This window comes from Neopsephotus bourkii, unplaced genomic scaffold (assembly GCF_033783945.1).
Source record: "Neopsephotus bourkii isolate Nb327-2 ecotype Australia unplaced genomic scaffold, CSIRO-AGI_Nbou_v1 NB_518, whole genome shotgun sequence".
NCBI classification, from domain to species: Eukaryota; Metazoa; Chordata; class Aves; order Psittaciformes; family Psittacidae; genus Neopsephotus; species Neopsephotus bourkii.
Genome location: NW_026901019.1, coordinates 1,348,453 through 1,363,671, shown reverse-complemented (window position 1 = coordinate 1,363,671; position 15,219 = coordinate 1,348,453). Strand labels below are relative to the sequence as shown.

Sequence of the window (15,219 nt, the reverse complement as noted above, 5' to 3'; positions counted from 1 at the left end):
GTTATTTGTCGTTCATTGTACACTACTGCTAAGAGTCACTGCTTCAGATGTGGATATATTGCTGCGTTCCTGGAAGCAGAGCTTTGAGCTCTACGCAGAAGTTTTCAGGTCCTATATATTGTAGTAGGAAGTTATTCTAATTAGTCTGTCCATAGTGATGTTTGAAAGTAATGTCAGAGCAGTGGGTGTTAAATGAGATTGCTTATAATTAGTTTGTTAGTTATAATGAGTTCAGTTATTTTTTCTTTACCCCATTTGCCCTTCCAGTTGCTGTTCCACAATTAAAACAACTGAAACTAAGCACAAAAGAGTTTCACACTTTTCTTTCCCTGGTCATTTTTACCATGTTTCTAGAGGAAGTGGCATTTCTTTCTGTCATAATATGGGAAAACGGAGAAGAGTTCTGATCTCTTTAAAGCCTTTGCACCTGATCCAGTGGCAAGCAGGGTTTATGTTTCATTAATGAATCAGAAATAAAACATATTTTTCTCCATCTTTTCAATTAGAGAAGGTGACACCTTCCATTGTATGTTGGCAATGTCAACAGTATCTGGAATTGGACTGTGAGCCCCTGGAAGGTTCTCAATCTTTGCCTCCATCTAGTAGTATAAAAAATTTACACTTCAAAATCATCAGTTTAAGGGGAAAAGAAGATGGTAGGAAAAAGGGGAATGGGAAGCCTGGAACATTAGGGCCCTTAAATGAGATCCCATGTTAACACAACTGGTTTCATTTTTATAGGTCTGTGCTTTAATCTTTTACACCTTTTGCAATTCTGTCAGAGTGTATTGCTTTTCTAAGGTAATTCAGAGTATCTAAATATTCTTTGATGATGGGACAGTGGGTGAAGCTGATACAATTTTGTCACAAAGCTTACTGTATTTGGAGTGGTATAAATATGAAGCATATTCAAGAAGGTTAAATACTGAATTGAGCCTGAGCCAGCTACTATTTTCAGAACAGCTGAGCATCTCTGTTAGCTTTCTTTAATGACCATAATAATTTTTACAATAAATTAATTTTTATGCTTGAATTAGAGTGAAAAAGTAAAAACTGTTTTGTGTCCCCTCTTTCCCTTCCTCTTTGTTTTCTTATAATTGTCACTTCCTAGTACCTGGTTATGGATTACTATGTTGGAGGAGACCTGCTTACGTTGCTCAGCAAGTTTGAGGACAGACTACCTGAAGACATGGCTCGTTTTTATTTGGCTGAAATGGTGATAGCTATTGATTCCGTTCATCAGTTGCATTACGTTCATAGGTAAGTAATTTGAGCCCCAAATTCCTTTTGGAGTTATGGGATATTACTTGATGGAGTGAATGTTAAAGAGTTTAAGCTAGTAAGAAGTATTTGCTGTAATAATAAGCACAATAGAACTAACCTGCCTACATCTTGTGGTTATTGAGAACTGTTGCTAACCTTGTACCAGGTGGTCAAAGACATGAATGAGTATCCAAATACATCTGATGAATCTTGCACATGGGTGTGCTTCAAAGTTAATGATCCATAATTTATAGAAGTTAAACTGGAAACCTATCTGTGAAACATGATCAACATTGAACAGGTTTATTGAAAGGTCAGATTCTGTGTCTTAATTTGTTCAGTCTATATGGAAGTTGAAAACAGACTTATGTGTGGTCTACATTGGATTTTTTCCACCATTTTCTTTCGGATTTGATGAAGTTATCTTTAAAATGATGTGAGGGTGTTTTGCTAAGTAAGTAGAAGTACTTAAATTGTGGTACTTTATACCTTAGTATCTAAGAAAATATATATATATATATTCTTTTCAAAGGAAAATATTAAGTCAATTGTGTCTGGCTTTTTTGGAGGCCATGTTTGTTTTGTTTTTTTGCTTTTTTTTTTTTCTTCCACAAACCTAGTGTCCCCTTTTCTTCATTGTATCATTCTCTACTGTATTCCCTGGTAGTCTTGTGTGCAGAGGAAAAGGTCACCTTACAAGAGGCAGAATTTTCAAGTGCACGCAATAGGTGCACTTTGCTCTGACAGAAATCAGGAGGAAAGCTCCCAGCTGTTTAAGCTGAATCACAGTGTTGGTATCATGAACTTGTTTGATATGTCCATTTATTGCCCTTCATTATTAGCGTCTCTACTGGCCATTCCTTCTTTTACTGTGCCCGCTTGGCTGCTTCTTTCCCGAAAAGGGTGTTGGATTTTTTTGGTCCAAAAGGTGTGCTGTGATTTGTTTTGGTTTGTTGCTGGGTTGTGTTTTGTTTCCTTTGAGATTGTGGTTTTTCATGAAAGAGCTGTTGCTCTGAGTGCTTTAAGTGGGGTGATGCTAAGCTGCAAATCGGTCTTCCAGAATATTTCAAAGTGTTTTTGAGGAACTGTGTCTTACCTGCTCCCAAAGAGCTCTTTATAATAACACCTTGTGGAAAAACCCAAGCACAGTGTTGCTTGAATTGCGAAGATTTCAACTGTGTAATTTCTGAGAAACTGCTTGTTTGTTTGCATAGGACCTTATGTAAAAGGCTTTTGTATTCAGTTCAGTTGGGATCTAACTTTCAAAATGGACTTGTGTTGAGGTGATATCTCCTTTTACCAGGTGGAGAGCACTTCAGGTACTACATAAACTGCTGTATTTTAGCCAATGAGTCTGCATATAGGGTAGTAACTCTTCCTAGAAGAACTGATGCCCACCTGTTCCTCCAAACAGATCAAAACCTGTGTAATCCAGCACTGCTAGCATGTGATACACAACAGATGTCATGTCTGCATCCTTAAATAGTTAGTGTCCCCAAGAGGAAATAGGTGTTGGTGGAAAATTGGGTGAAAATGAAGTAATATTGCAGTTCAAAATATTGAGCTAATTATTATGCTTCCATGTTCCTATGAATGTTAAAAAGCCCTTATGCATTCCCAGGTCCTTTGTTGATAGATTTTTGGCTTTACCAGTGAGGTTCCCATGTTGATAAAGCTCTAAATGCCACTTTGGCATTTTACCATCAGCAGTGCTCTAATACAGTGCCTGTTTATAAGGGGGTGTTTTGCAAAGATTAAAACTGAAAAGAGTGTATGTTAAAGGGTCAGCCTTTGACAGAAGACCTGTTCCGCTGTTAGTTTTATTAGGATGCTTGCAACTGGTACAGCAGAAGAATGGAAAAGAAAAACATCGTCTAAATGCCACTAATGTGCTTTTCCTGTATGTTTAACTATGGTGGCCACACCCTTTCTGGGAGTGTGTTGTACACAGTGGAGAACACAGGAGGAGGAAAATATTACTAAGAGGTGGATAATGTAACAGCTGTAGTAGTGATATTTCAGATGAGTATCCAGGACGTGTCAGTATTTGGGCAGAGTTCTAGATAGTGAACTAAAAACATGCTTTAGGCATATTGTGCTCAAGGGGGTTTTTCATACAAGGAGATAGCAGATTTTTTTATTTGGCTTCTTTTTAGTGCCCCAGTTCTTTCAGGATAAACTTTCACATTAACAATACAAAGTGTTGTACTCAGTCAATAATTTGCTTTTTCTCAGGATGGTTTAGTACCTTCAAAAATTGGTATTTCTATTCTGAGTGTGTCATTCCTCTTGCTGTCTTCTATCGCTGACCACTTTTTTTGTTGTCAGTTAGTTTTGATTCAGACTGATGCCGATTGCAGTTGTAGTTCATGTTCAGACCACTGCCATGTCAAATGCAAGTCACTTTAGGAACTGGCCAAGGCTGTGAAACATCAAATACAAGCAACTTCAGCGTGTGTTAAACAAAATTGCTATGGCTGTGTTTCAGGTTTAGGAGTTACAAATTTGAATGCCATTTCTGCACTAGCATTGTGGGATGAATTTAGAATGGGAAGTAGAATTGTGCAGCTAAGTTCATGATGTTTCCAAAGCTGTATGCTGAACCTCCTGAATTGAAGCAGGAGAAAAGTTGCTAGCTGAAAATAACATCAGGACTACTGGGTCTAGGATTAATTTTTCTCCTGGTTTTAATCCACTTCTACAGTTGAAATAAATGCAGTGTAATATTTTGAGATAAGAACAATCAGAACATTAAACTTTAGCTGTTCAGTTCTTATCAAACAATTTCTGTGATGATGATGTGGTGTTTTATCTGACAAATGATGGTTCATAATGTTTATAAAACGTCTTTAGCTTTTGCTGTTGTTATAAATGCACCAGCACTGGCATTACCAAATGATATTGGCACCTCCAGGACTGGCTTTAGAAAGACAACTTCATCTGTGTTAAGCAGATGTGCAGCAGTTCACAATGAGGAAGAAAATACAGCTGTACATCTCACAAATGCATTACTTCCTTGGGAGTCCTGTAAAGCTTTCACTTACTCTTCCAGCTTTAATCTGTATTAATGAAGTGCTCCTTTCTTGTAGGCCAAGGTTAAACATTGTCTTGTGCCATTTTTTTGCAAACTGTAGTATCATAAAGGGTAAGGCTTTATTTATATTTATTAGGAATTAACATCAATCTGGGTTTTGATTTTATAGATTTGTAGCAGCTTGATTTTGGTTTGTTTTTTTTTTTTTTCCTGACAAAAGCCTATACATGCATTAACACTAACTTCAGTTTCAAGGTTGTATTGTTAGTTAATTCCTTATGACATATGTTGACAGCTTATATTTGCATGCATTATCAAATATCCTGGTGTAGACTGGAGGAAAGCTCTTATAGGCTTAAGCTGGGTATCTGTACTTTATTCTGCATGTTGCTCTGCCTCAAACAGGTAAAATTTGGTTTGCCTACATGGGGATTAACTCCTTAATTATTTTACTGATGAGCCAGGTTCTTTCTCCATTTTATGTGAGGTGGAAATTGAGGTTTGAAATTCTTGGTTTTGTCTAAATCCTTGCAAGTAAAAAAAGACCTCAGCAGGTCTGGTTGCCATTGGAAGAAATGTCCCCTGAGACTGCAGAAGAAACACCCGCCCCCTGCTTGTACTGGACATAGGCACAGTGAGTGTGCCAGGGGTGGCTTTTGCACATTGCGTCTATGCTGCTGCCTTTTGTGTTAGCTTCTGAGGCAGCCTGTACATTAGAAAGGCTGCAGCTAAGTCTGTCTCTGCCCTACATTTAATTTGGGACATTCCATTTTTTTGAATAGTGCAGAATTGCAAGTGTTAATGTGCTTAAGTCATTTTCATCTTGACTTTCTTTCCTCTATCTGTTTCTTCTGAGCAGGGCTGCACAGTGCTTCAGTGCAGAGTGAATTTGCAGTGTTCAACATTTAGGCTCATGATCCTCCAGACCACTGCAAAAATATTCATTTAAAATAGGCTTCATATATTGGCACACACCCACGTTAAACATAAAATGTAAAATTCTATTGAATGGTAAAACAATCCTCGCTTACCTTCTTACTAAGAAAATATTTTGGAAGGATTATGAAACACCTATGTTAATTATTGTTTTTGTTGGTTAAGTTTATGGGAGGATACTTAAGGCTACAGGGCAAGCTCTCAAGTTACCTACATTTCAGATGTTGTCTTTTGCATGTGAAAAGATAGGCGTGCAAAGCAGAAACACACCTACCAACATAAAGTATGCAAGATGACTGTTGGCTTGAACACTGTGCTTCTGGGTTTCTGGTTGCCCAGTCTTTTAGTCTGAAGGGTGTTAGCATTCTGCACCACCAGATATATTTTTTCTTTCACTTTTCTCTTTTCACTTCCTTCATCAGCTTCTGAAATTGAAGTTGGAATTCACTGGAACATTTGAGCTCTTAAAATGTAGAGCAGCAGAATTCTCTGTGGAAGTGACATCCTTTTCTGAGAAATACTGAACATAAGGGAATAAATCTGTTAGAGGGATAAAAGACCTGTCTATTTCCTATCAAGCCAACCTCTTTGCTTGTAACAAGAAGGTACCATTTGTCCTCAGTAAAAATCATCTTAGGGACAGCCCTGAAATATTTACTGCAGTTAGCAGGCAGCTGAAATCCAGGATTCTTTGTCGGATCCGTTTCACTTTCAACTATAAGTTTCAGTGCCAGCATATCCATTTTTGACTTGCTGAATAAGTGGTTTTCTGTCTTCTGGGTGTATCCCATCTTTCCTGATCATTAATTTGCTTAAGTGGAAAATTTGGGGGTGGAAGGCCCATCTAGGGAGTTAGCTCCGTTGCATGGTATGTCTGAGTTGAGTTGGCACAAGGATGAGCCAAGTGCTCTGGCCTTGGGTAAAGTGAACTGTAATTGTGGGTTTGAAAGAAAGCAACAATGTACTTTAAATGTTTACCAAACTTTGCAACAGACATAATGTCAAACACACACACGAGGATGTCCTCACAAAGTGCTGAGAGTGAAGGAAACAGGGCTAGGAAAATAAGGAAAAATAACATCAAATTATTTTGATAGTCTACTGAAAATGTATTGCTTTGACATGTTGCATGGTTTAGTTTTACATGGAAAACTGTGGGACAGAAAGTTATTTTAGTGAGTATTTGGTATGTGAGTGCTTCCTTACAAGGTATTCCTTTACAGAGGTAGAAGAGCTCTGTGAGCCCAGGCTCTATGTTTCCTCTCTGTTTTTCCAGTGAGGAGGGGCTGGAACAAAGGTCAGCTTTCCAGACCCTGGGCTTTCATTTTGCCCTGTGAAGCCTGTATGTTACAAATGCTGGCAGCTGCTACCATAGTACCCCCTCAGGGCTGCATCTGACCTGCAGTGAGGATTCTACGAGATTAATGCTTTTTGATTACAATTTGTTGTAGGATTTCCAAAGGAGCCTGCAATGACCTAAAAGTATTGTGAAATGAAAACCCCGTATATGCTTGGAATAGCAAGAGCTAGTGGATCACAGTGGCTGGGCTATCATGTAGAAGGCAGATGGTTTCTTTTTCTACGCAGTATTGTGTATAGTGGGGCTGTTAATTTAAGTGGTAGCTGTGCAATGGGTGATTGAGCTACCACAGACCTTACTCTGTGTTATTCAAGCAGAAGGAATTCAGAAACCCTAACTCCAGTGCCTTAAACCATAGTAGCCTTGAGTAGTCCTTTCAGCAGAGGTGCTTTTATAAATGTATCCTTTGGCCTTTTTTCTCCCATTGTTTCTTGCTCCCAAAGCCACAAGCTCCAAACATCCCTTCTGCCCTGCTGAAGCAAAGGCTGATGGGTCTGTGCAGTGAACTGAATGAGGACAACAGTCCAAGTTAGAAGTAACTTTACATTTTAACTAACCCGGGTCAATTTTCCCAGTCTGATTGAGAAGAACAGGGTTACAGAATGGTTTGGGCTGGAAGGAACCTCGAAGATGGTCCAGTTCAACCCTCCTACCACTGGCAGGGAGTGCCTTCAACTAGACCAGGTTGCTCATAGCCCCCTCCAATCTGGCCCTTGAACACTGCCAGGGATGGGGCAGTCACAGGTTTCCCAGGCTACCTGTGCCAGGGTCTCACCACCCTCAAAGTAAAGAGTTTCTTCCTAATGTCTTACCTAAATCTACCCTCTTTTAGCTTAAAACCATTCCCCCTTGTCCTGTCTCTATTTTCCCTTTTAAAAAGTCCCTCTTCAGATTCCTTGTAGGCCCTCTTTTGGACAAAATAGATTTAACGTGGTCTTTCTGCTGCGTTCATCACATTCTCCCTGGTTTTTCCCTACATCCATTGAGTGATGTCTGAGATATTTGCTTATTTATTCAACTCTCTTATTTTAAAGAGAAAGGGATACCAGAGGCAGATGAGGTTATAGATGGGTAACTTAAATGTAGTTAGCCACAATACCCTCAGGAATAAACTCTTCCCCTTTCTTGTCTGATACCTACCTCCTAAGCAAGGAAATTCTTGATTCTTGTCAGTTGAGGAAGGCCAGCAAGACAAGGAGTGCAACTTCCGTTCTTTCTGGTGAGTCCCCAGCAGTCCATCAGCTGGGACAATTACAGGATTATGAGAAGACTCCTAGGAAAAGGAAGAACGTGTAGATGCAGAGCTTTTTTCTATGCATATGATTGGTTTTTGTGTTATGATGGGTTTATCTCTGTGCGCAGTTGTTTGAAAAGCAGATGGATGTGAGCACTCTGTCAGATGGTATATAATCCTGTTTAAATAGGAACTGCATATGGTTGTCATGAAACAGAAGTATGTAAACCCTCCTAAAAGTGAAAATGAGAGAGGCAGGCAAGAAGTGAAGTTTGATTGGAAAGGGTCCTTTATAGCCTTGTGCCTTAATGGGAAAATTCTTAATGCCAAAAGCCTTATATAAAAAGCCCTTGCTCTTGCCTTCCAAGTAATAATGTTTATAGCAAGGCTCAGTGGATGCTAAATGTGATGGAACTTTCCAAGAGACACTCTAGCATAAAGATTCATTTGAATTCAGTGATGTTAGCAGGAAAAAAGAAGTCTATGTTAGAACTGTCATGGCTCTGATGTGAGATCTCTATGTCATATGAAGTTGGAGAAGCTTCCAGAATCTAGAAACTTATTCTGAAGAGAAACCATTCCCATTTGCAAGCTGTTTTTATGTGAGTCGGGCTATAATTTTACACTCATTCTTTTCTGATTATTTCAGACCTGGAAATATTTTCTCCAACCACTCTCTTTGAATACCCAAAATCAACATGAGGAAAGTAGGACAAAAACATTTTCCTGTTTCTGAGATTTTAGTCCTGAAAACTGTTGTTCTGAGAGTGTAACTACCTCATTGTTTGGTGGATGAGCTGGTAATTAACACTTGCAGTGGGTTTGTACTCCTTGGGAAAGTTCAGGATTGATGCAGGCAGAGATGAGGATGCAGTTGTGTGAAGGAGTTGTCATTATTCTCAATTTTTTTGTTACATTAGATGGAGGATAAACTGCCTCATGTTTAGTCGTCTGCAGGCTTTCCATTTCATTATCTCTTTGGGAACACAGTATTTATTTTATAACTACCTCCTTTCATAGTGTCTTAGATTTTCAGTTATTAATAGCCTGTGTGTTCCTCAGGTTCCTCCTCAGAATGCCTTTATTAATTATCATGGACCCTTTGCTGCTTTCTTTGTATTAGAAATACAGTTGGTTTTATATTGTTAGATGAGATCAGCAGTACAGGACAAATACATTACGGTTTTCTGCATTTGAGTCTCATGTAGATCTGTCATTGTATAGACAAGCAGTAATAACCTGGCTTTATCATTTGATATTCCTGTGGTGTTAATATAAAACTGTAACATTGCAATGCTTGAATACATTATAATAAGTGTTTTAAACCATTGCCTTTTACCTAGTTCCTTGCTAGAGCATTTTTCCTGATGAGTGATGGATTAGGAGTGAGAATGTCTTTGTTATGTGAACTTCCAAATCTGACAAATAGAAATTTGGTATTTTAATCTCTGAATTAAATTGCTGTTTCCCCAACCACTAAAAAGAATACTTCTTTTTTTCTGCATGGTAAATGAAGACATACTTTCAAGATACCTTAGTTATAATAAGATATCAGTGCAAGAATCTGCTTCTGGAAAGGGCAGTTAAGGCAATATCACTGCAAATAACCTTGTCTCCATTGAAGCTGTTCTGGGGTAAGCATTTCCCCGTTACACTTCCAGAAGAGCTGTTTGTACTGTTAGAAGAGCCTACCTCATGTTCCTTTTTAATATCAGCAAAATATTACTAGGTTTTAACTTCTTACATGAGAAAAAAAGTAGGTCAGTTAACATCCTGCAAATTAGAATACTGCTTACAAAGCAGATGCTTACGTAAGGTCATGCTTGGTTCAGTTATGGAAGGCTTTGTGGTTGGGGTCAGGGAAGCAAGACCTTGTGAAGCTTTATCTGAAAAGTTGTATTAAAATCTTATTGACTCAGGTGCTGTGATGTTTATGCTGTTCGGTTTTTCTGTATTAGCTATGGGGGGGGCAGCCTTTAGCAACTCTTTGTGCAGCAGGAAGCAGTGATATTGCTGCCACTGTAACTCAACTCATTTTTAATCAGATACAGGGTCTAAAGTCCAGGAAAAGGGCATTAGAAAGGTACAAAAGAGAAAATTCTGTCCAGAAGAGAATAAAAATGGGAGGAAGGGCTAAAATCTGATCTGGTATAACAGTAGCAAAGTTCTGTCTTCCTTGCATAGGAAATTGAACTTTTAGCACAGAAAGGAATTTACTTTTTATGCAAGTTCAGCTCTTTCAGGGTTCTGCTTAAGTTTTGAGAGCTGAAAATTCAAGCCTTAAGTTCCTATCTGAGATTTAAAATATGTATTTAATATATTTTTAAGCAAACGTGCGTTGTAGAATCATAGAATTGTTTGGGCTAGAAGGGACCTTAAAGATGATCTATTTCAAACCCTCTGCCACAGGCAGGGACGCCATGTGCTTTATGTTAACAGAAAAAAGTGTGTTACATATGCAGCTTGAGTACAAAGACTTCTGTCTGTCCCTTATTCTTAGCAAGTGTAGTGTGTTCGAGCAGATGCACTCTTCATTTTTTTCTCACTCTTTAAAGTTCTGAGATGTTTTTCTGTCAAGCTACTGCAGGTACTGCTGCTACTGGGGGGCATAGACCAAATGAATTTATTCCTTTATAACCTCTGGCTATAGTTCCTCAGTCTGCTGCTGCCAGGAGATTCAGGCAGATGTTACAATGCTTATTTTATCTGGATCGTGCTTGACAATATGCTTTGTTTGTTTTGTAACAACAATGAAAGTAAAAACCACCTATCAAACTTCTGATGTCTCATGTCTGTTATTGCATGGTATAGTATTGCAGCTGTAGACATACAACCCAAACTTGGTCCAGCTTATTGCCATGTGTTTCCTTGGTTTTTGGTTGGAATCAAGATTTGATCACAGGTTGAACCTACCCGAACACGTGAATGGTTTATGTAATGGGATGATACATTTTTATTCTTCACTTCTGTTTTGTAAGAATTAGTGCATTGTTTTTGTATTTTCCTTCAAATTCTTATTTTGTTTGTGTGATTTAAACATAAAGGCCAATCTGTTAAATAGAGCTATCGCTTTATATGAAGAGCTGCTTAAAAAAACCTATAGAATACTGCTGTGTAAAAGCATGAAAGTGCAGTTTTGACCTCTAGTGCAGTGATCTTCTAGAAAGAACATACTCTTACAATCTTCCTCAGATGCCAAAGATAGCACAGACTAATGCTAATTTTACATACAAATATTTTGGTATGCTGTATTTATACAAGCACACTTCATTTTTAATATACTTGTATATGCTGCAGTGTTTTTGATTAGCAAAAGATAACTTGTTACCAGAAGTACTTCCATACTGACTATAGTCTGGTACACCAAAATCTTTCTGAAGTCTGCAGCTGCATTCTAAGTGGGTGAAGGGCTGTCATAGTGGTTGAAAAGAGGTAACTTTATGACAGGGTGCCACACAGCCTATGCAGGGATAAGCAGAATCTGCAGGAGCTTTACAAAAACCAGAGAAGCAAGAGCTCAAAATTGTCTGGTAGTGATTCTTGACAAGTTTGTGAATATGGTGAGCTGGGCATCCCCTTGAGGTGGATGGGAGTTTCACACCCTTTGTCTGGGATCAGAAGATAGCTGGTCATAGCCTCATTATTGTATGAAGAAAGTGGCATACGGGTGTACTGAAAAATAAACACTGTGTAATTTCATATGGTGGATATGTTTTCATTTTTATAGTAGAGTAATAGAGCTATGGAGTTTCAGTCCTGGTTAATTTTGTCTCTGACTTTATAGGTGTAGTAACAGCCAAGCTATAGCTGAGAGTCAGTGGAACTTTTAGATTATGAGTAGTTCTGGAAAGGCTGATAGGTTTTGGGACTGCAATAAATAAGGCAAGATAAGAAATTCACATATGTTCTATTTCAGAGATTGGTTTTGATCATGGGAAAGTGCTGCAAACTAGAAGAATTGGAAAGATAATATTTCTTTATTTACATGTGAGTCTAGCTCTGAAGGGTTTAGTAGTGGTGAAAAAGAACTAAATTTCTGTACCATAATGACTATTTGGTTTTGGTTTATTTTGTACTATTGGAACTACAGTTATGTTTCGGCAGATGTTAGCTGATTGAAGCTTCTTATGTATAAATTAAAATTGTAGGGATTTATTTTACAGATCACAGTTTTTGATGGATATTCTGAAAGCTGTCCTTCACTCTTATGGTTGTCAGACAACTTTAAGATTTCAGAAACTTTCATGACAAGGACTGTAAATAATAGTCCTGACTACATTTTAGGCAGAACTTGTGTTCTAGCTGCAGTTTCTCTCTGCTAGAATATTTCTACCAATAAAGCCAAAAGCCATGCTTCCATCACACTGAAAGGGTACAGGTATAATAAAAGTATTTGGTGTACCCAGTTCCTTCTCTTGTCATGTAAAGTTGATAAGCTCTTAGTGTGTAGGTGAAATGTCTGCTGTTACACTCAGTAGGCAAATATTACAGTTAAATTTAATCCAGTTTCTGTTGTTATAGTCTTCAGTTTAGCTGTTTCTGTAGGTCTGATATTCCAGTGTTCCCTGCTGTTCCTGCTGCTTTCCAGCTTTCTGGTGTCTACAGATTTTATTAATGTGCATTTATTTTTGTGCTAAGGTTAATAACTAAAATGTTAAATCAGTTTCAAAACTGACCCTGGAGGATTATCACTAATGATTTCCTGTGATTTTTATTTCCTTTTTCAGCACTACCCATTGTCATCTCTCTTTTAGTCAGGTCCTTACCAACACCTTTACTAGCGCTGACACTTGTTCTTTCAGTGGCACTCTTCATGTGGAAGTAAGACCCCCAAAACATTTTCATGTGGGAATTTGTCTCAGTTCCTAATACTGTGGCAAAAGTTAGCTGATCCTCATGAATCGTATGTTCACAGGAATTCAGACTTTGCTCCCAGAGTGATTGGTTTTGAGGGCAAGATGCTTAGGAAGGTTGTGAATGATACATTCAGATGCCACCTGGATGTGTTCCTGTGTAACCTGCTCAAGGTGGCCCTGCCTTGGCAGGGGGTTGGACTGGATGATTTCCAGAGGTCCCTTGCAACCCTAATGATTCTGTGAAAAGATACAGCATTTTTGTGCTGTGGTATCTGACTTGGAACTAGATCTTTGTACCCCTTCTCACAGATAATTCCAATTAAGGAAAACTGATAAATGATGATGTCTCACCTTAACTTGCCAAAGGTAAATTGCAGAATATGTCATCAACAATTTGCCAGCTTCATTAGAAACACAAATATGCAAGGAAGCTGCCCAGTTTCCCTGGGGAGATAGGAGTGCTATTAGCCCATCGTGCTTATTCTGTCATTTTCCTGCTTTTCCTGTGAATATGCCAACACCCCAAATTTCTGTCCCATAATTTCAGAATGAATTAGTAACTTATCTGCTCTGCCCATATCTACATGAATGCAAACTAGCATGCTGATTTCCCTACTTACCTTATGAATGTGTTGCCATAGTTCTTCTATGTTGCTGCTTGCCAAAACTGTGTCTGCCTTAATGTATTTCTTCCTCCCAGTTTCCATGAACTGAATGTACATATCATTCATTGTCTTGATGAAACTAACATGCTGAAACATTTTGGAGGATATCATGTTAAAACCCTAGATTTTCCACTTTCAGTGTATGTCTTCCTGTTGCAGGTAATGATTTCTGTGGTTTAGAAAATGGTGTATAACATTTTGGCTGGGCTTGTGCAATTCAGATCAATAAGCATTTCACAAACATATTTTATCTCTGTTACCACTACCCAATTGCCTAGTCCAGATCAGTGCAATTTAACATGTGCATAGAATATTATTAGGAGCATAAAAAAAAAAATAATCTTCTAATACCTCTGTTTTATACAGAGAGAGAGGGATGAAATAATAGAGATGTTCTGAAAAATCAGGAAATTCCTGTTGCCACACGCAAACAGTGTTTTGAACTGGGATGAAGAAGTTTCTGGTATCCTGTTAGAAATCTTGACACAGTCCTGATGGAGTTCTTGGGTTCTGTTATGACTAAAATTCTCTCTAACTTGGTCTGCTTGAACAAAGTACAGCAATTACTTGAAGACCAAATGTACATGTAAGGTAAAAATGCAGCTCGTGTGTGAAGTATGTGCATGCTTGTGTGGGGTTCGTACTGCAGGCTTCTACATAATTTGTATTTTATGGTCATGAGAATTCTTGACTGAAGGCGTCTGATGGTGTGATACTAGTTTGTACAACATTGAGATAGTGTCAGCAATAGTCTTACTGAGATTTGTAATTACATTTGCATAATATATTAAGCAGAACAATTCTGAATATCTTATCTGTTGTGTGCTACTTCACTGGAGTTCAGAGCTGGTCCCTTCAGTCAGCTTTATTAGGGAGCTTAAAAGGTGACCATAGGCACATAACATGAAACTAGAAAAGTGGGTCTAGTTAAGAAAAAGACAAGTTATAAAAACCATGCCTTTAAGCAGATTGCTCAATTACTTGCCCAGTCTGGTCTTGCAGGCCAACTGATTCACTTGGTGCCAGAGCAGAGGATTTCATGTTAACACAACATTAGAGTTGAATTTAACCTCAGCAGATGCAAGTTTCAGGAGAGTGGCAGAGGCTTTTTTATGGCCTTCTAGTCTAATTGATCTTTTTGAACCATGATTTCATATCAGTATACATTTCTGACATTCAAATCTTAAAACTGATGTTTTGTTTGACTTGTTGCATTACAGAAATGTCAGGCAGTACCGTCCCACTGTTACGTAGTTCGTACATTCCTCAGCTCCAGAGCCATTAGAAGAAAGAAAATAATTTCTGTTGACATCTAAACAGATGTCTTTATTTATTAAAGGAGCTGGATTTGGAGTTGACTGTTTATCAGCTGGACAGGGTGCTGGGCCATCATCTCTAAACTGTGCTTTTGCCAAGAAAGGTTGGACCAGATGAGCCTCAGCTACACAATAATGATTGATACAGGTATTAATCAAGTCACATAAGTTAGAATATCAACTCTGTAAAAACCAATGTGAAAACTAGCTAAAACTGCTCCTTATGAGAGTTCCAAAATGCACCTTCTGTAACATTACATATAGCCAAGGACTTATGTCAGCCTTCCTGTTAGCCATTAGGTACAGAGTAGACAACTAATTCGACTTAAACAGGCAAGCAACAATGAGATTAACTGTATGTTAAGTGACTGAAAATAGCAACTTTGATCCTCTAAGTGACCAGCTATTTAAATGGAGGAGGATTCTAGATAGAAAACAAGCACTGGAGCAAGGGACACAAGAAGGGGAGGAAGACATGAGTGACTTCTGAGGGCTGGAGGTTTTCTGATACTTCTGAATATTCCTAAAGAACTTTGTTTAAGGATAGTATTCTCT

General features: G+C 38.3%; 1 protein-coding gene across 8 annotated transcripts in view; it reads left to right on the top strand.

Moving 5' to 3' along the window:
- Positions 1–15,219, top strand: part of CDC42BPA (CDC42 binding protein kinase alpha) — a 175,361-nt gene that overhangs the window by 73,194 nt on the left and 86,948 nt on the right. For all 8 annotated transcript variants that reach the window (XM_061350508.1, XM_061350509.1, XM_061350510.1 and 5 more), the window contains exon 6: positions 1,112–1,260. In XM_061350508.1, coding sequence (XP_061206492.1) covers positions 1,112–1,260 — 149 coding nt within the window. The remainder of the gene's footprint in view (positions 1–1,111; positions 1,261–15,219) is intronic.